This window comes from Pleurodeles waltl, chromosome 8 (assembly GCF_031143425.1).
Source record: "Pleurodeles waltl isolate 20211129_DDA chromosome 8, aPleWal1.hap1.20221129, whole genome shotgun sequence".
Classification (NCBI taxonomy): Eukaryota; Metazoa; Chordata; class Amphibia; order Caudata; family Salamandridae; genus Pleurodeles; species Pleurodeles waltl.
Window position 1 is genome coordinate 81,245,081 of NC_090447.1, and position 21,823 is coordinate 81,266,903.

The window sequence follows — 21,823 nt, forward strand, 5'->3', positions numbered from 1 at the left end:
CTGTCCCACTTTCATAAAAAGTCATTGTTGTGTCTTTCGTTCTCGCAACAAGAAAAACAGACCCAAACGTAGCGGCTCAGCTCAGGGTTCCCAAACCCAACTGCCAAGCAAACAGTGCATTTATTAGAGGGGGCATACCCCAAAAACCCTGTCTGAAGCTCGGCCCTCGCTTTAGCTATATCCATCAATCCTGCTCCTCCGGCTGTGATTCTGCAATGTTTTGTATATGTTGCACCCTCTAATTAATAGACGAATTAAATGCCTCACCCTTCGTTAAACTGTGGTAGGTCAATCCAGCCAGAATTTAACAGGGGAAACAATACAGTGTTTAGCATACCACCATATTTTGGTGTCTTAACCACCAAAACCCATGTCTTTCCCCAAAATCTCAGAATTGGTGCTTTTTCTTACACCAGATACATTCCGAACCCCACAGCGTGGGATTTTTATTGTGAGTGATAAACAGCACCTACATCTCCGACACCCCCAAAATCAGGGCCATATTGTTCATTGACACTGTGCACACCAATATAGTGCTCTGTCAGGTGAGCCTAAGGCATATCAGTGTTTTCTATGTTAAAGACAGTTTCAGCTAAGAGAGTGACCGAAACACGTGTCGGCAAGAGACATTCAACTAACAGAAGCACCGACATGTTCTGATGTATTGGGCACTAGTCGTTCGCTTTTAAAGACATATCCTTGTGTCGCACTCAAGCCATTCTTGAATCAAATCGTAGCCACAGATAGTCCCAATGACTGAGATATTTTCGAAATGAGGGTTCCTGGTTCCTTCGCCATAAAGTTTGTTTTTCAAAGTGTTGAAGACCACCTCCTTTCTGGCTTGCCCTGGCACCTTCCCTCCGCCTTCTGAACTTAGGGTCATGACGTCAGTACCAGGAACAGAACGAAATCAGGGCTCCAAGAGCTGTGTTTGTTTTCTGTAGTCAGATTTGCAATCTTTGCAGTCCCCTGCCCCTCAGCAGCAAATACGTGACCCTTGCAAGCCTGAGGGCGAAGTATGGGGTCACGGCTGTGATGCACAGGTTAATTGATGTAATTTCCTCTACCACTATCATTTTACTGAATCCACATAATTCAGGAGCGAGAACTATATTCGTATTTTTAGGTTCATTACCTTTCACAAAAAAATGCTTTCGGTCTTCTCTGAACAAACACATTTCCTACCCCTAGTAATGTGTTACTAATCAACCCTGGCCTTCTCCATCCTTTATTTGTTGGTGCTGGACTGGAGCATCATGCCAAGTTTAGTGCCTTAGAGTTAAGGATAACACTGTAATGCTGCAAAATGTTGAGGTTTTTCCTCATAAATTTTGTCAGGATTTACCTAGTAATATTTTGGTGGGGGCGAAAAACTCCATAAGGTGGTAATTTTTACACATTCAGCAATATAAATTTGGGCCACAAACATCTCCTTTCTCCTTAACTCGGATTCCCAGCTCCCTTTAAATGAGTTATATGTGTTGTGTTCTTTCCTGCGTGACCAAAATAGCCATATAGGTATTGTCATACCTGACGGCACCCTAATGAATTTGTTAATGGAACTAATAAAATAATAAATGAACCAAGCATTGGCAAAGCTAATAGGCCTGCATTTGGTGCTAGCCTTTCAGCTTTGTCAATGCGCCTTTTGTTTTATTATAGATTTTTGAAAACCTATTTCCTTTGGAAACTTCCAGGCTCTCAATCTAAAAAGAAAAACATAGACTAAAATCAACAATATATTTTGATTTCAAAAAGCACACATGGCCATCGTAGTCCCTGACACAAAAGGGAACTACTCTGTGTGGAGATGTTCTTGTGAAAGGGAATAATGCTGTCACTCACGATGAAGTTAGCCAATGGCTGAAGTGGGCTGACCCATTGCCCTATGTTGCATGCTGTTTTGGGAGGGAGAAAAATGTGAATGACACAATAACAGACCAATGGATGAAGAGATCTGTCTGAACGCTCTCACCAGTAAGTATATTATACATATCATTTTAGTAAAATCAATAATTATTGGCTAGCAACAGACCTAATAAAAATATCATCTAGAATTAGGGACATCACATGGAGGTTAACATTAGAAAAGGTGCAGTTGGACACACTTGGTGTCTTTGAATTGCTACATCATCTAAGCTCCAGCTTTAACTAGGTCATACAGAGTAACCACATAATGACTACTAAATATTTGGTACTTACAATATTCTCCCTGTAGTTTTAAACCACTATTAATGCACTGAAGAAGCACTTCTTATGTTCTTTTTTATATGATACTCTTTCAGAATGCAGGGGTCATTTGTTTTTTTGTTTTTGTTTTTAGGAAACAAACTTCCACTTTGGAAGTTTGTCTCTGAAAAACAAAAAGGTTAAACGCTTACTGAACACCATCAAAACATTCACTCACATTGTGCTAAGGAGGCAGCATAATTCAGGCCTGCCAACTTTCAGATAAATTTCACTGTATTGCAGGAGGTGGGGGCTTAAAGGAGTGAGGTCTATGGAGGGGCAGGGCTCAAGTGCATTATTTTCTGAAGTATGGGTGGGTGGGTTCATGGAGGGGGGTCAGAGATTTATGCCAGAACTGACCCAACCCCACCCTTTAAAAATGCTTCTGAGGCTGCAGCTAATGTCCAGGAAAAATTGGAAACCACCCATGGACATCAGCAGTCCACACTCTTCAAACATGAACTGGAAACCCATATCGTGCAAGGGTTTTCAGCTCATGTTGTCTCCCACCTTGCGATATTGGATCCTCACTGGGAGACAGTGTGAGCAGAGAGACGTGTGACACACGGTGGAATTGTGTGTTTTGGCCTGTCAGAGGAGATTGGTGAGTGTGAGCAACACAATTATGAAAATATTGCCTCGTTTTGCTCACATTTCCAGCAGCCCTTGTGTTGTGATACTACACAAACATAAGCAGACATGATCCCTCTGCTGCATAGCTCTTTGCAGAGACGATGTAACAGCAGAACTCATTGTGTCGTGTCATGTGGCATGGCATGGCAGCATGGCATGTGCATTGTAACATTTTAAAAAGTTTTATTTGTGACCCATAGACTAATTGTGCCATTGGTAGAAAAGCTTAGGAAGGGAAGGAAGCTGCACAGAGCAGATCTGTTGACAACACCATCTCAGCAGGGTCCCATGAAACATGTTCACAAGCCCAGCCTTGTCCGAAAAAAAACACAAATTTAACCTGATCACTAGATCTGTTTCTCATTTTCCTTGTGTATTTAGCACAGTATTCTAGTCTAATATTTGCTGTTTAGTCAGTGGATGGCTCACTGTTTTCGAAAAATGCTATTATAATTCTGTGTTGGAATCAGTGCTTAATTTGTGCTTGTTGTTTCCGGTGCTGAGCACCAGAACTTATTTTTTAGGGCTGGGGCTTATTCTTCTGCCTCAAGCATTTGCTGCGAGCAAAAGACATATATGGGAAAGACGCAGAAAGAGAAAAACGAAAAAGCGTCACAAAGGGAGAAAGTAGAAAGTTGCAAGAGTGAGCTGAAAGGGCAAGGAGTGGCTGTAAACGGATTAAAGAGGCCTGAGATGGCTTCAGGATTACGCCGCCTCAGTATTCCGTACTAGCACATTTAAATGCAGCAGCTGCATGTTTAAGAGGAGGACTTTGAGCACCGGCACATTTATATTTACAAATTAAGCCCTGGTTGGAATGTTCTGACATCTGGTCTGTGGACACAGAGACTGCTAAATTATTGTCCTGTTAAATGGATCTATGCCCAATGTCTGCCCCGAGTCTTTGGTTTTCATTATATGATCACCCTACTGGGATGTGTTTTCCCCCATCTCTTGAGTGCATAATACACATGTTGAATGTGATCAAACATTTCCATGCATGTAATTGACTATATATATTTCATGCAGTCACATTTTCCTGTGCAAGATAATGTCACAAATGCCCATGCCAACGGGTTATCAGTTCCATGACACTTGTCATGATAACATAGATCCCAATCATATTATCATAGGTTTCTCTGACGTTTACAAATATTTCATGTGCTATATGATGCATTTCTCTCTGTGTCATGTGATTAGATATTGTCCTTTGTGTTTTGGGCATACATTTCTAGGTCTTGTCTAAGACAGCACATCTTGTGAAAACTTGTGTTACCTTATAGTGGCCTTAGAGTCCACCCACTGCTTACATTAGTTGGCTTATCTGTCACTCTCATGTGCTTGCTTATTCATCATCAGCTTCCATAGGCTTTCCTTCCTCTTCTTGTGTTTGTCCCTCACTTGGAGCACATATGCCTAAATGAGTCCTTCCAGTGCCACTTTTCACATTTTGCTTGAGCGCTCTAGAAGAGAGTGTGTGTTTTCCAGCTGTCTCCCTCGTGTACGTTAATGCCTCTGAATTCTTCTCCATCCACTACCACTGACCTTCTGTCGTCTGTGGGTTTCCCCAGCCCCTCCCACTCAACTTTATTTGTCCGAGTGCTTGCATCTGCCCCTCCCAACAGCCCTTCGTTGTCTGTGTGATTGCCCCAGCCCTTCCCGCCCACCCTCCGAAGCCCATGTGCTTGTCCCAACCCCGCCGTCTGTCCTTTCTTCACACCCCCATTCTTCCCTACTGTCTCCGTCTCATTGTGTTGCCTCATCTCCCATCATACTCCCCTGGATGTGGATGTGGTTGTCTAGGGAAGACAGAGAATGGAGATGAGGGAATACAGGGCTAAAAATAATTACAAAATAAAAAACGGTAGGATTTTGCAAGCGCCAAATGTACAGCATGGCTACTAATCATTGCCAAAGCCAAAAGCTCTTTGAGGCGAGACCTACTGGCTTTGCAAGTACTTGTTATATGATGGAACTCAATGTTTATCATAGTCATTCAGTTATCATTCGAAATGTCCCACATGTGACTATGTAGTGTTGCTTATTAGCATGTTGAAATCATAGAAATGACACACATAAGCAACCTGGACACTTACCAGCTATGGCATGTGAATTGTAAATATGTAAATTCAGGAGCTGTACTTCCAGCCCTTGCCCACTGGATGGCAGGCAAGTCTTTCAATTCGATTTTGGCACAAAGAAATGTGGAGGCTGAAGAAATAAGCGCTACTATTTTCATGCATTTACTTTTCAAAGACCTAAATGTAACCAGGAATTTGCCGAGGGTATGAAAGATAACAGATTACTAAGTAAAACCAGTCTGCCCAGATCCCCACATATTGCACATTGAATCAATTTTCAAAGCTGTGTCTCGTGAGCATACATGTCCAAAAACACCCAAGGAGTACTGCATTGGGTCGCTCAGTGGAATACCCGCAGCATGCTAGACAGATCATTTCATATGTGACAATAATGTCTTTGAGAAATGAGCGTCAAAATAACAAGATTAGACAATATTAGAGAATAAAAACTGAGCGGAAAATCTCATCTATCAGAACCACCTCCTTCCATCGTGTAAATTGGTATTTCCCAGACACCCTCCTGAAAAAATGTTTCACCAACAATGAATGTTTTCTCCTGCATGGAAACACATGCATTTTATTAACACTTCGCTTTCAACCCCTGATAGTCAAATATATTATATAAAGCATATCTAGTGTCGAATGTACCTTGTGCCAGCACAGTACTGCCCCTGGGGGCACCTCTTCTATCAGAATCAGCACCTACAGCATAGGTCAATACGTGTCCTATGACGGATGTATATGTCTCACGAGCTGGTACTTCACGATTGGACCCTACAAAGGGATGCAACATGTCAGAGGTTCCTCTAAAGTCAGAGTGTCCTCTTAAAATAACTGATGCTTTGATAAGTGGGCCTGCGATCTAAACATACATTTATGTGGATAGTGTAACAAAGCCCAACAATCAACATGCTGCCTTACTCCTCAAAAGATGGAAAACTCATTTGTGAAATCCCACAAGGTTCCTTGCTCAGCTCACCCTTCTTCAACATCTGCATAACTTTGCCGGCAGACATCATCCAGGCACACAACATGAGCGTGTCTGTGCCGACAACACAACTGATGCTGTCTCTCGGACAAAAGTCCCAGGAGACCCTGCATGATCAAAATAGCCACCTTGATGCTGCCTAAAACTGAACAGTGACAACACCGAAGTGGTGATCTTTGGAAAGGATGACTTGCCATGCGACTCCGCCTGATGCCCCACAGACTTCACACCAACTACCACCCCAGCCCTCATGCAAGGAATTGCAGAATTTTCATCTTCAAAAAGCTGGACATGTACGCCCAGGTCAACATCATCGCCACAGCTGGCTTCCACACCCTGAGGATGCAGAGAAAGACCTACAAGTAGATACCAAACAACACCAGAAGACTGTCCCCCGAACCCTCATAACAAGCAGACTAGATTACGGGAACACCCTCTACCCAGGAAGTACCAAGAAATTCACAAAAAGGCTGCATACCATCCAGAACACAACTCCTGACTGGTCATCAACCTTCCATTCCAGTCTTACATCACAGCGCACCTGCGGAAACCCCACTGGCTCCTGATTCACAAACGGGTACAGTTGAAGCTTTTCACTCACATACAAAGCATCGCACATCACGGGTGCAGTGTACCTGAACAGCTGCATACATTTCCACCAACTCTCCAGGCACCGCCGCTCAGCCAGACGCTCGCTAGCACCAGTTCTACGCATACAGAAAAGCAGGTCAGGAGGTCGAGCCTTCTCATACATCACTCCTAAAGCATGGAACAACCTCCCACACCACATCAGAACCACCTCATCTCTTCCTGAAACCGGTCGAAAAGCCAGGTCTTGAGTCCCCTTCTGAAGTCCTGGAGGGAGGGAGGCTCCCATCTGACACCTCTTTAATCTATCGTACCCCCCTTCCGTGTGAGCACTGCGCTGCTTTGTAGACTGCTTACATTATGTAAATCACATATCTCAACTTATATATAGTGAGAAAAATAACATTTAAATAAATTCATTTTCAATGAGGGTGTTTATAGTTTGATGGACAGGGTACTTTGCTACAAACATGGCGGAGTTATGTGTCTGCTAACCTGATGGTCCGCCTACTCTATGTAGATTCAGGCAGACCATCAAGTTTCCGCCGGCAGAGCCCCAGCTGGGTGCGCGCCAGCAACAGCCACAAGAACATCGGACCATCGGTGTAACGTTTTCACTTCTTCTGACCTATTTAGAGCAGATAGACTGACAAACTTTTTTTTCTGTTCAGAGACTGCAGATGATAAAGCATGGAGGTCCTAAACAGAATACAGGAAAAATTAACCTTAAAAGAAAACTCCCAGGGTTTCATGGTCACTTTTTTGTAAAAAACACATTCCCGCTTTCGGAGCTTGTTTTTGAAAAATAAAAAAGGTTGCTGAGCGACCGCACGCTACTGCCTACCAAGATTTACCAAGCTTCAGAGTAGCCCAGCGGTGGCAGCCTCCTTGAAGTTATAGTGATTCCACAAGTTAGATGGAGGTCTCTAAATATTGTGGTCAAAAATCCTCAAGAGGTGGCGGAGGTTAGGACCTCCGCCTCCGGCACATGATGGACCACTTCCCATAACACAAAATAACCCCATAAATCATTAACGAATAGATGTATTCTTGCTATAGCCCAATATTACAATCATACTTTAGTGTCCTGTTTTATATTTTTCTCACAGTTGGCTATGACCCCAAAAACAAAAACCATCATAGTTTGTTGCTGTGTCTTCTCATGACGTCATGTGACCTCTCGGATCAGACCAAAGGATGGAAAACCACAAGGAAGATTGCAGTAAGTGATCCTGCATGCACCCTCTCCAAACCCAGCACACTTAGAGATCATGTAATGCACATGCACTGTAAATGCAACCCATGTGTGTAATACAGGTCCCTGTGGTGCAGGGGTACCCTTCAGGGGAGGGGGTCATTCAGGCCTAAGTCAATGAATATTTGTGAGTTATGGGAGACTAGAGGCCCCCCATCACATTCTGGAGGGGGGGGGCATCATTCTGCCTTATGCCACTGATGCAACCACGTGCATGTTCTCAGGTATGTGATCCAGCAAGTGTTGGTTATGTGAGGGCAGATATTATTACTCCCTGCTGTATTTATGAGTGCAGAAACAATTGGAATAATGTAATGTCATCTTCAGAAACATAGGCTATCACAAAGATTCCTGATCCCTCCAGCCAGCCACACACAAGTATGAGTTTCCTTATAAAAGAAAAGAGGAAACATCTACTGGCATAATGCCACTGATGCTGATGACTAAGTGCAAACAAGTATGTAGCAGGAAATGGGCTTCCATACGTGCCTTTGACTTGATTGGCAAGTAGTGCACAGGTCACCACTGACTAAATCAGGGCACAGTTCACAATGCTCTTTAGCATGAGTGTGGAACTTCCATATGCAAAAAACACTGATCTGCGAAGGGAAATTCCCTGATACTGATGGCAGAAGGAGGAGGAAAGGACATTTCTACCTGCAGATCAGATTTACTGTAGCAGAAAATACCCTAGTTTTGTGGATTGTCTGTTGGTGTCAGCCTCCAACCAGGCACAGGGCAGGGACACAATTTGGTGGATGCACAGGAAAAACATTTACAACATAAATGTTCTGTATGTGTTTTCCAAACCTGGAAATGCAATCATATTCAGAGCAGAGGTTAAGTCTCTTTCTAGAGTGCAAAGGGAGTGACCATATTTCATTGAACTGTAAAAAACTGGCATTTCAAGGGGTTCGGTCGCACACTGACTTGCAGCCTGTCAAAGTCCTCCTCAATGCATCTTGCTAAATGCAGAATAAAGCCATCCTTTTGCTTAAGCCCTGCAAGTGCTGTTTATCCTTTGACACACAAGTGATGTACTTCTGCAGTTTGTTTCTATGGTGGGAACTGAACATGCTGCTTCAGTTTCTATTGTCACCTGCCCAATAGCTCCCAGGTGCAGACGTCTGTCATCGAAGTCCTCAATGGGCAGGTGCTCTATCAAGGCCTATATTTACTAAGCCTTTGTGTTGCCCTTGCATCGTGCAAGGTAAGACAAAGTAAGTAAGATTTACAAAACCTCTTAAGTGGCAATTTGCGCCACCTTGCATGACTTTGTAAAGAAATGGAACACAGCGCAGCCGTTTGCGATGCGTAGCATTATATTTCATAGTGGCAGGCGGTCCATGGGTGGAGCGTAGGTGTTCCTCTGCATGCATCCATAGAATTTGACACAATCCAGAAATATTGAAATCAGTAAACCTGGGATTGCACCAAAATGGTACGCCATCCCAACCATGGCGAAATGAGGAGAAATATGTTTATTTATCACCATTACTCCCTTCTTGCATCACGCATAGAAAGAGGAATTGGTCTCTTAGGATTTTCTTGACCCCCTTCCTGTGAAAAACAATCCTGCCTGTAACTCAGACATTCTTGTATTGTGGTAGAAGGATGCTGTGTTGGCGCTAGGCAGCCTTAAATCCACTACCCCAGGTAGAGAGCTGAAGAGTGTCATATCTTAGTAGGCATGGTGCAATTTGTCTCTCTCCTGTTCATGCAACGCAGCACAGCAACTTTAATTTCTGCCCAGCGTGGCATCTTGGGGAGGAGAATTCTGTCCCATTTCTGCTCCACCTCCTCCTACCCCTGCCACAGCCATACGCAACCTTGGGGTGAAGTTTGATAATAAAGTATCCTTCAGGTCCCAGGTGAACATTGTTATAGGTACGTGCTACGGTGATCTGAGATCTTTAAAACTGTTTTTGTTCCTGCTACCTTCACATTGCCAGAAGAGGGTAATCCATGCTCTTATACCTCACGGCTGGACTATGCCAACACCCTTTACCGGGATATCCCAACATACCAGCTTAAGAAACTCTAGTTGGTACAGAACGCTGCAGTCTGGCTCTGACTAAATCTCCAGAAAAGCAAACTCATCCATCCGCACCTTAAAGATCTGCTCTGGCTGCCAGTCCATGAGAGAGTTCAATTAAAGGGGCTTGTGCTGGCTCACCAAGCCTTCTATCAGTCAGGTCCCTGTTACCCAGCCAAGAGACTCACGCGCTGTCTTCCAGCAAGAAATCTGCATTCACCAGACGCCCTCTTGGAAGTTGTGCAGAAAACTAAAAGGCATAAATGGGCGTCTGCCCCTTTTTGACTCTTCTCACCTCTGACTGGAATGCTCTTCCCCTTTATCTGCAGGCCATGAAAGATAAAGGATCCTTCAAACATGGCCTTAAAACTTGGTTGTTCAGTCTGGCTTTTTAATATAATCCCTCTTGACTAGTGGTCAATTATCCTTTAGCGCCGGGACACTCATCTCAGTAGTCTTGCGCTCTATAAAAACCTTGTTTGATTGATTGAACACCTCAGGCCCAACCCTCTCCACTATAGGCAATGGTCTACAAAACATGTAAAAGAGGGTTCCAACCCACTCCTATAGATAAGTGCAAATTTCTCCAAATAGTTATTATGTGAATTGAGATATGTTTACCCTTATAATTCTGAATGGTGTCTTTCTCCTTCACAGGAACTGATTTACAAAGAATTCTTCTCTCAAGGAGACCTGGTAAGTGACTACTACTTAGCACTGAAAATCACTTTGGTGAAAGGAGCATTCAGGGGCTTTGAGTGTACCCATTGTTTCCGGCCTTTCTTCAGCTATCTTTGGATCAGAGTTCTGGCTCTAGCAGGGTTTTAGCTTGGTTGTGAGGTCGTTTGCCATCTCCTTCTCACTTTGTATCTAAATCCTCCTAAAATCAAGGAGCAGCTAAATGTAACTTTCCACCAAAAATACCAAGATTACGAAGATTACCAATGAGTGACAAGCATGTGCCAAGGAGTAGGCACAGTTTCAGAATAAAGAACTGAGTGAAGAAATTTACATGTATGAGTGAACACAGTTAAGGCCTAATACCTCTCTGATGTTATGAGCTTTCATTAGAGTTTTTGGAGGGAACAGCTTTATTTTTTTAGGATCTGACCAGGGCAGGGAAAGATGATCTCAGTGGCATTGGAATAGAAGGACCACTTTTGAGTGCACACTTTATTCCTGTCTCTGTTCAGCAATGAGTACTATTTATAGATGCTGCAGGAGAGGAAGCTGTGTGGGTACCAGGATGTGAGGAGGTAGGCATGCAATAGGAGTACTTCAGGCTTGGAGGACTTTAGGTTTGGGGGCTTTGGGCTGTCATAATGTGAAACTAATGAGCTAGTAAACAAAGATCACAGAAAGTTCCAGGTGAAGGGCAACAGCACAAAGCACAAGGCAACAATACAGGGCAACAAGACAGAAGAAAGCAATGTTCTGAAGCAGCATAACTTGGAAGAGAAAGGACACAAAATAAACAAAAGAGGGCAGAAGCGGGGAGGCGAGGGCGGAGGTTAGTGAAGGAAACTACTGAGTAAAGAAGATAGGAAAGGCACTGGAAGGGAAAAGAGGAATAGTTGGGGAAGGATTATGAAATGAGACTATCAAGGTTTGGAGGATTATTGGCTACAGCACTGATGTACATGCGTATGCTTCTTGCAGGAGAAAGCCATGGGTAACAGGCCGAGTGAGATGATGGATCGGGAGAAGGCGTACATCCCCGAGCTGCAGATCAGCTTCATGGAGCACATTGCCATGCCTATTTACAAGTAAGTCATTCATCGTCTAACATCTGCAAATTATTCTCTTCTGCTGTGTCAAGGAAGCTCCCATTTGTCTTTTGCAGTAGGAACCATCATATTTGTCGGTGGGAGTGAAGATGTCTTATGGCATCATTTGCAATCAGGGCCTCACCCTTTGGTCAAAACCTAAACCATTGTTGCTTCGAACATCTCAGCAAATTGAAGAATGCCAATTCTTTCTTTAGAGATATCTCTCCAATACATCTTGAATGTAACAAAAAGACAGTACTCAGGAACATGTTAGTAGTAAGTACTGGGACGTTCAAAAATAGTGGGGCCGGAGACGGATTTAGTAACATCATTCCAGCGACGTAGCTTCTTCCGCCAAAGTGCTGATGTTAATATTGCACAATACTCTCTTTAATTCCACTCTCCCAAGACAATCACTTTCCCTTGATACAGTTCTATTTTCCATTGCATGTAAAAATATAGGGCCAGATGTATCAAGCGTTTTTGCATTCGCAAACAGTGCGAATGGCCGTTTGCGAATGCAAAAATGCCTTTTATTATGTATGAAAGGCATTCGCTATGCAATTTTAAGGAATCCCTAAAATAGCGATTCCTTAAAATTGCGACCCCGTTTAGAGAATCGCAAATTGTGATTCTCTAAATAAGAAATTGCAAAAAAGGGATCCTTATTTGCGATTTCTTAAGCACATGTATCAAGCATTTCCTTAATGCGAATTGCGCATTAAGGAATCGCAATTACCACCAAATTCAATTTGGTGGTAACCATGTGCACATTTTTAAAAGGCATTTTTTAAATTGACATGTAACGCACACATGCCCCTGTGGCATGTGTGCGCCTTACATGTCCTAAAATAATTTTTGGGGTGCAGCAGAGAGGGCCTTAGGCCCCCAGCACCCTGGGGTTTACATTTCTGAAATTGCAAATTCCAGTTAGGAATTCGCAATTAAGGAAATGCAAAAAATTCGCAAATATGGGCCACCAGGCCCATAGGTGCGAATAGGGTCTATTTGCGATTCGGCAATAGCATTGGCGATTTTTAAGAATCGCTATTAGAGAATTGCAAAATGGATTCTTGATACATCTGGCCCATAGATTCCAAAACTGTGTTTCCAAAAACACAACCTCCAAAACATAGATTAGCAAAATGACAACTTTACATAAGTCACTGCAAAAACCTTGACCTGTGCCTACTCCAAACCCTCAAGTACTCACTCCTAAATATACTAGGACTAGAGTCAGACTATTAAATTAAAGCGGTCTCAAACATACTTGAACTGAGTTTGTCTAGATTTCAAAATTAAACACAGGCAAAACTTTTTGTAGGGAGATAGTCAAATAAGGAACAGATTCCAGCAGTCTATACTTTTTAATCTGGGTTTGAAAGGTATTTTCTTCAATTCATATTTTCACATGGAATGTTTTGGCAGCCTCTCTAAAGAATGTCTCTGTCTCATATAAGTACTCAACAATCTTGGCAAAACTGATTTATGGTGCTGGGTGATCTTTATATGGAATCTGCTAGATGGTGTGTAAATGCAGTTTCACAAAGTGTAATAATGGTGTAACCATTGTTGGATGTGGCAAACGTCCATGGCTCAGGGAGGTGAGGTCTCGAGTTGGTCATGGTCCCCTTTTCTCTCTCAACAAAGGTACTGAATAGCATAGTACACTCAATATGTCTTCATATATGGTTTTTACAGAGCACCTTTGTCATGGGCAGTAGATATATAGAAAATGGTATTTAACCATAACCAGAATACAAGGGATTACATCAGTGCACTGAAATAAATACAGATTGACTAGGCCTCATGGCTTTAACTGAATAATCCTTAGCTATAAATTAGGTTAATTTCATTCAGGCTTTTTGGACCACTGAGATAGGACACAATCTGGGGAAACATGTAGAGTAGACAGGCTGAAAGTTGATTACGTGTGGACAGGTGATATACGCTTCAGTGTCTTAGGATGTTCTGTTTGGATGCTGATGGTGTTGATACAGTCTAACCATATTTATTTTAAGTAGCTATTGAAAATTATTGGACTTCTTTGACTTTGTATTTGTTTTTAAGTAAGGGGTTGTAAGTTATGTGCTATGTCCAGATAAGCGGGTTGTTTAGGTTTGCCTTGTGAGATTTTGAAGCATGGACAATCCCCGGGCTTTGCAATGACTATTCTGTCATGACTTTGCTGCAGACTCTTGAATGGGGGGGAGGATAACAGTGCTTATTTGTAAAAGAATAAGTGACGGGCCCAAAGTTTTGCTCAGAAGCCCACGGCCACTTCTGTTGAATGTCAGTGTGGTGAGTACCAAGGCTGCACAGACTTGATTCCACCTCAAGCCTCTTAAACTCCCCAAGAGACACTCCCTATCTCATTCTTGCAGGTTCCTGCTTTCTCCCTTTGTCAGATTTTTTCAGCCTGTCATTTCCTCCTTCTGTCTCCCTTGTGTTATTCCCTCTCTTGCTCTGGGTCAAAGTCAAATAAGTGCCGTACAACAGAAATGAGTGCTGTGGGCCATGTTTGCATCCATCGGCTCAAATTAAGCACCGGGTGGTAATTATCTAGGGGGGAAGTGGTTCTCTCTGATATTAGTGGTAGCTTGTGAAGGGAGTCTGCTCATATAGCACTTCCTTGATCACAGAGGCCCTGGGGGGCATCTGTTTGTAGGCAGAAAGTAAGAACGTATAGATTAGCTGAGCTCTACAAATCTCTGATTGATTGATTGATTGTTAGTTGGATTGCTTTGGGAACAACCAGGTCTTAACCATCTTTCTGACTCTAAGTAATTTTACGTGGCTCTGACCTTTGAAGGGAGGCAGTTTGGTATTGTTGCAATGATCAGCATGCAAGAGGAGTAAGTGATCATTTGGCTGGGCAGGGAAAAAATCTAGATCTAGCACAACATTGACTTTTGAGCTTGACTGCCTACTTCTCACAATAGTCATACCATGGTCATAGCAGACAGAATGCTTGTCTCTCCATTGCTAAGGGCAACTTTAACATTTGGTATGTCCTGCTTGAGATAAGATATATATATAGTAGTTTTTGCAATGCAGAAGGTGAAATAGCCATTATATTTAACATTTGAGAAAACTGAACATCTTATTCAGTAATCAGATAAATTGCCAAATTACTTATTTTCCTGCATAGCGACAAAAATGCTGCAACTCTTAGCAAGGATTTGACATATTCGCCCCATTATGATAATATATGTAAAAAAGACCACATTTTATGACAGGGCTCCAAAATCGCAGCACAGTTTCTGTCAAGATTCTGGAGCCCCAGCTGGCATAAATAGTTCAGTGTGGCACCCTGAATTTACTGGGGAGACCCTTATACACTGAAAGATCAATTTTTAAAACAGGCTTGAGTAAGTGTGACTTACACTTCCTGTCTTACTCATGAATTTCAAAAGTAAGCCAGGACAATTCCTGGCTTACTCGTGGCATACTCCTGGCATTCATACTCCTGGAAATCAGTGCCAATTTCAGGAGTATGAATTCCAGGAATTCAGAGCGCAGTTTCAATATCTGTAAATTGCGCTCTGTGTTTCAGAGTGTGAGTGCGAGCAGGAGAAACTGCTAATTTGGTTCGCGCGAGCGGGATTACTGAACGCGAGCAGTCTCGGTAGCCCGTGAGCACTTGCGATGAGAAAGCTCCCGCTCGCATTGAGGAAGCTGCCGCTCGCAATGAGAAAGCTGCCACTCGTGTTGAGGAAGCAGCCACTTGAGTGGAAAATCTACAGCGAAGGGGAAACTCCTGCATAGAGAATCAGTGCAAACAGCGTGCCTTACCCAAACTCTGCTGCCTGCAGAACTCCCCGTATTGCGGCAGAGTTTTTTCAGCACTTTGCAGAGATAGCAGAACTCCACAAACTCTGCTTAGGCTTACTCTTAACCTATAATGCCCAATTCACAAACCTGGATGCCAGACAGCCAGCATTAGAGACTATGAGGCTTGCTCAAAGGATTTACATACATGTAGGACATGCATACATGTATGACTGTCCTTGAGTACCCTTGCGACTGTGTAAACGTTTTTGCAAACGGTAAAGCAACGAGTTTACATTCCCCTCACATGTAATGAAAAACATAAGTGCAGTTGTGTGATTTTAAAGTTTACATTTTTGTTTACTCTACATGGAATATACTCTTCCCTAAGGGTAAGCCCCTTCCTCTACATCACCACCAATGTTTAGTGATTTCCTTGCCTTTCTTAACCTGAAAACAGATTTACTCCAGCCTTTGGCAGGAGTACATCTCCAACAGATTTAAAGTTGGGAAACTATCAGCAAACTGTCTGTGAATGTCAACAAACATGCAGAGGGCCCTGCCATGGAATGCACACAATCCTGTCCTGTGACCAGATTTAGTAACAAGTACAATTACCTTTGATTCCGGAACACTTTAAAGTCGCTTACTGGCAGAGGCAGGCAGATGTATGTGGAGGGTGGACAGATATGTTTAAAAAGGGATAGTTTGTTTCAGTCACACTGAAATATGACAGCCACACCTCAGGAGTCTGCAAACCTGATTTGTCAAATACTTGAAATATTTCTCAGTGCTCTATTGAAGAGACTTCCCAGAAACCACGCAGCTATGAAAACAGAACTTAAAGGAGTAGATTTTACTCAACTCTGCAATGCGTCATTGCAACCACCTGTCCTTCATCAGAGACAGGCTGTGGAAAAACCCACGCCTGAAATTCTACCACAGTCTTCACAAACATTGATCACAATATTACAAATAAATCACTGCTTGCGAGAATGTTACAACAATTATATATATATATATATATATATATAGAGAGAGAGAGAGAGAGAGAGAGAGAGAGAGAGAGAGAGACTAGGTCCTACCTATAATTACCTAGTGGCGACCGGCAGTAGTTTTTTATAGATATATATATATATATATATATATATATATATATATATATATATATATATATATATATATATATATATATATATATAAATATATATATATATATATATATATATATATATATAAATATATATATATATATATATATATATATATATATATATATATATAAAAAATTATACCTAATGTACTACTACTACATACTATATATATACCTACTATACCTAGTGACGGTCACCAGTAGGTATAGTAGGCATGTATGCAGTCTAGTATGTAGTAGTACAGTAGGTAGTTAAAGGTATAGTAGGTATGTATATAGTATGTAGTAGTTGTAGTAATACAGTAGGTAGTTAAAGGTATAGTAGGTATGTATATAGTATGTAGTAGTTGTAGTAGTACAGTAAGTAGTTATAGGTATAGTAGGTATCTATATAGTAACATGTAGAAGTTGTAGTACAGTAGGTAAGTAGTTATAGGTATAGTAGGTATATATATAGTATATAGTAGTTGTAGTAATATAGTAGGTAGTTATAGGTATAGTAGGTATGTATATAGTATGTAGTAGTTGTAGTAGTACAGTAGGTAGTTATAGGTATAGTAAGTATGCATATAGTAACATATGTAGTAGTTGTACTACAGTAGGTAAGTAGTGATAGGTATAGTAGGTATATATAGTATATAGTAGTTGTAGTAATATAGTAGGTAGTTATAGGTATAGTAGGTATGTATATAGTATGTAGTAGTTGTAGTAATACAGTAGGTAGTTATAGTTATAGCAGGTATGTATATAGTATGTAGTAGTTGTAGTAGTACAGTAAGTAGTTATAGGTATAGTAGGTATGTATATAGTAACATATGTAGTAGAGTAGGTAAGTAGTTATAGGTATAGTAGGTATGTATATAGTATGTAATAGTTGTAGTAGTACAGTAAGTAGTTATAGGTATAGTAGGTATGTATATAGTATGTAGTAGTTGTAGTAGTACAGTAAGTAGTTATAGGTATAGTTGGTATATATATAGTATATAGGAGTTGTAGTAATATAGGAGGTAGTTATAGGTATAGTAGGCATGTATATAGTATGTAGTAGTTGTAGTAGTACAGTAGGTAGTTATAGGTATAGTAAGTATGCATATAGTATGTAATAGTTGCAGTTGTACAGTAGGTATTTATAAGTATAGTAGGTATGTTATATAGTATGTAGTAGTTGTAATAATACAATAGGTAGTTATAGTAGGTAGTATATAGTATGTAGTAGTTGTAGTACAGTATGTAGTTATAGGTATAGTAGGTATGTATATAGTATAGTATGTAGTCGTACAGTAGGTAGTTATAGGTATAGCAGGTATGTATATAGTATGCAGTAGTTGTAGTAGTACAGTAGGTAGTTATAAGTATAGTAGCTATGTATATAGTATGTGGTAGTTGTAGTACAGTAGGTAGTTATAAGTATAGTAGGTATGTATATAGTATGTAGTAGTTGTAGTAATACAGTAGGTAGTTATAGTAAGTATGTATATAGTATGTAGTAGTTGTAGTAGTACAGTATGTAGTTATAGGTATAGTAGGTATGTATATAGTATAGTATGTAGTAGTACAGTAGGTAGTTATAGGTATAGTAGGTATGTATATAGTATAGTATGTAGTAGTACAGTAGGCAGTTACAGTTAGCACCTAATTTCCACACACAAAGTATTTTTTGTTTTGCCACTAATATTGGCACCACTTGATGAATCTTCATGAAATGTTCAAAACTCCTACGCTAATTACTTCAGCTGCTGTCTTCAAAGTTTCGGGGTGATTTATCAAGAGGGGGGCAAAAAGAAAGGAGTGTCCCAAAACTCATTTGTCCCATGCAATTTTCCATAGGTATTTTGCAGATGACTACAGCCTAAACCACTGAACGGAATTACACCAAATTTGGTATAAAGATAGATCTTGGTCAAGAAATATCTCTTTTTGTGATTTTGTGTAAATCTGTTCAGTAGTTTTTGAGATATTTACGGGACATTGATCCTCTGGGGATCCAACAGATCTCATGCTGAGATCTGACTGGCTGCCAACACTTCAAACAGGAAGTACTGACAGCCATTTTTGGACTCAGACTCACCCAAGTTACAAAAAAGTATAAGAAAAAAGAGAACGGGGCAGTGTACAAACATACTGACCCCTTAGGCCTGGTGGTGGGGTACCCCAGGGACCCTGCTGGGGCCAAAAAGCATTTTTTCCTTACATTTTTTGTGACGAAAATTGCAGAGGATCTGCAAATCTCATCAAAAATGTTTAAAAAAAAAAAGAAAAAAAAAAGTGTTGTCTCCCACGTTCAGCCCCTGAGTGAGCAGGTCCAGAGGGCAAAAGACAATTATTAATTTTGATGTGGTAAGAGCAAGGACCCCCTCCCCAAGGCTGTTTATAGCCCTAGGGACCACCACCTCCCCAGGGCAGGACTAATCCATCAAAGGGGAGGGGGACCACGCGGACACCCCTCCTGGGCCCTTTAGAGCCCTTGGTACCACCACCTCCCCAGAACTCTGGTCAGGGAGGAGGGGGGCTGCTTGGTTCCCCTCCCAGGGTGTTTATGGCCCTGGGACTGCCACCTCCCTTCGGCTAAGCCAGTGTTCATTTAAGAGAAAGGGGTCATGCAGCCCCCCCGTCTTGAGGCTTTAATGCCCCTGCGGACCGCCACCCCCAGGACTGGATCCCTATGTCCCGAGGTGCCCACCCTCAGACATAGATGTTTGCTTTCGCTTGGCAGGAGCTTTGACAGCTCCCACCAAGGGAGAGCAAACAGTAAGTCTGCTCCCACCTTCTGGGAGCAGACTTTTCATCTGCTTCCGGGCAGGGAAACAGATGATAAAAATGACTTCTGCACGCAGGAAATAGCATTTTGTGCTGCTCCCTTCATGCAGGACCAATACTGACGTTTTCCCGAGAGAATGGCTACTCTGCATGCACTATACCTGGCACAGTTAAAATGTGACGCAGGGATTTGCAAACTAAAGCATTGGGCCTAATGCGTCTGTTTGTAAATATGGAGCAGTGTGGTGCACTGCTAGCGCGCACTGCTGCATCAAAACAGAATGATGCAGCGGTGGTCAAAGGTCTTGTAAATAAGGTCCACAGATTTTCCAAACTCCTCCTCACCAACTATAAGTTTTCCTCTAGCTCTTTTTTGCCCTTTGACACTATTAAAATTCCATACAAATATACTGTTAAGCTGATTCTCCTCTGACTCAAATAATTGACCACAGGAAGAATGGTCTTCATAAAACGCCGCACACCTGTGAATAAGCCAACAACATTCTAACAAACTGATCCTTTTGTCTTTTCATTTGAACTATTTATAAACCCAACTCTCCTAAGCTACTGGAACAGTGAAATAAGCATCCATTAAATCTAAGTTGACCAACCTATCTCTTCCCTTTACACTCCCTCTAAAAAGATACATTCCTTTCATTCCCAAATGTCTGTAGACCAGATGTCAGTCCAAGCTTCCTAAATTAATCTCCGGTCTCCACCCTTTATCTTTCTTATGCACCAAAAACATTAAAGTCAAGTAAAGCTTCTTTATGTCTTTCATCTTCACAGTGGCACCCTTTTCCAAAATCTTCCTTTACCTAAACCAAACATACCAAAATCTTGCTTTACAACAAAGTTTCCTAGACTAAAGCATCTGTTGTGATTGCCCTGTAATTCCAATAAAACGTCCATCTACCTTTGAAAGTGAAGAAGCAATAGCTGGCACCACAATCACCTGTGTATTGTTTGACATTTAACAGCACATTTTTGCACTCCTGCCTTTAATACCATTTCCACTTTTTAGTAAAACAAAATCATGTTGCCTCCTGAAATACATGAAAGGATCCTCTATTTTGTATGGATTGGGGAATCTTATATCTCTAGCCGGCAGGTTGTACAATTCTACCACCCCTTCCAAAGACACCATTGATGACCTTCATCCAAAGATGTTAAAGTATGCCATCTTTCCAGCACTCACCATATAGCAATGTGTATCTACACTGAACTCCTTATTGGGTAAGTCACCCGTCTTCGGACTAGGTAAGTAACCCATCTTTGGACTAGTTTTCAATAAACTCACCTTGCATGTTTCTGCAATTAAGCAGAGTTAGCCTTTCTAAGAAAACAAATCACCCTCTGGCTCAAACCTCTAATAACCGCAATTCCCACCATCACCCCTCTCATATGAACCTCATTCGCCTATAACACCTGCAAATGGAACTAATTTTAAATTAGATTTAATACTGAGCCAATCCTCAATATTAGATCTAAAGAATTCTACTCTTAAAATTGCTGTGGCATCCTTGTCCGATTTGCACGTGGCTGGGTCCAAACTGGGGTGACATAGCAATCAAAATAACAATGGATTGAACACAGATCTGTGGCAGGGGGTGAGTGTTTGAAAAGTTTCAACACTCCGTCCATAATTTTATTTTGTGGCGTCTTTGAATTGGTCTACACATATCTTCTCCCATGGAGCCTTCAACAACACCTTAGTACTTAAAATCTTATATTTGCCTGTCAAATCTTAGTGCTTCTAAATTTAATATCTTTAATATCTATTCATTACAAACTTTTTCACCCTCATTCGTTATTAAACATCAAAATCCTTCTCAATTTCCTGCGTAAATTCCTTTGTGCAACTAAGCACAAATTTCCTTGCCATGCCACTGTGGACATGCTTACAGCGACTATCTTCTCCCAATGTCCTGTAACAAGGTTTCTCCTTGTGTTTTTAAGTAAAAGGCTTGGTATTTTTCACACTCTTTCCACCATTAATATTGCTCACATTTCTATGCCCCACCAAAATGAAAAATGGCTAATACTCTTCATCTAAGGCATTCTCCCTTTCTTGTTTATTAACACTTTATGAACTGCTTCCTTATGAGAACTATTTGCTTCTCTTTGTACAAGAAGCTTAATTACATCCAGTTATACCAAATCACTAGTAACATTAGTCTGCATATTTACGTCTTTTAAATGTTTTCCTTCTCAAAACATTACTCTTTCCTCATCTGATTATTTTTTGCCAATTAGAGCTTCAAAATTTCAGCTGATGTTGACAGCGTGAACTTGTCAATCTGCAGCCACTTTGTTCTTAATGATGCTCCAGCTTCCTGATCCAAAATGGTCCCACAGTCTTACATTAACTAAGGGATATCTTAAGATTAGGGCTCTCATTACGAGTTTGGCAGGCGGAAAAGGCTGCCCACCAGACTCCCGCAGTCAGGTCACCGCCAGTGTGGTGACCTTCCCGCGGCCCCTATTACGCGTTTCCCACTGGGCTAGCGGGAAACAGCCCACAACATCGACGCCGGCTCGTAATCGAGCCAGTAGCAATGTTG

General features: G+C 41.5%; 1 protein-coding gene across 3 annotated transcripts in view; it reads left to right on the forward strand.

Moving 5' to 3' along the window:
- The window catches only part of PDE2A (phosphodiesterase 2A), a 1,588,440-nt gene that overhangs the window by 1,558,314 nt on the left and 8,303 nt on the right, over positions 1-21,823 (forward strand). For all 3 annotated transcript variants that reach the window (XM_069203789.1, XM_069203788.1, XM_069203790.1), the window contains 3 exons: positions 7,629-7,741; positions 10,467-10,505; positions 11,469-11,575. In XM_069203789.1, coding sequence (XP_069059890.1) covers positions 7,629-7,741; positions 10,467-10,505; positions 11,469-11,575 — 259 coding nt within the window. The remainder of the gene's footprint in view (positions 1-7,628; positions 7,742-10,466; positions 10,506-11,468; positions 11,576-21,823) is intronic.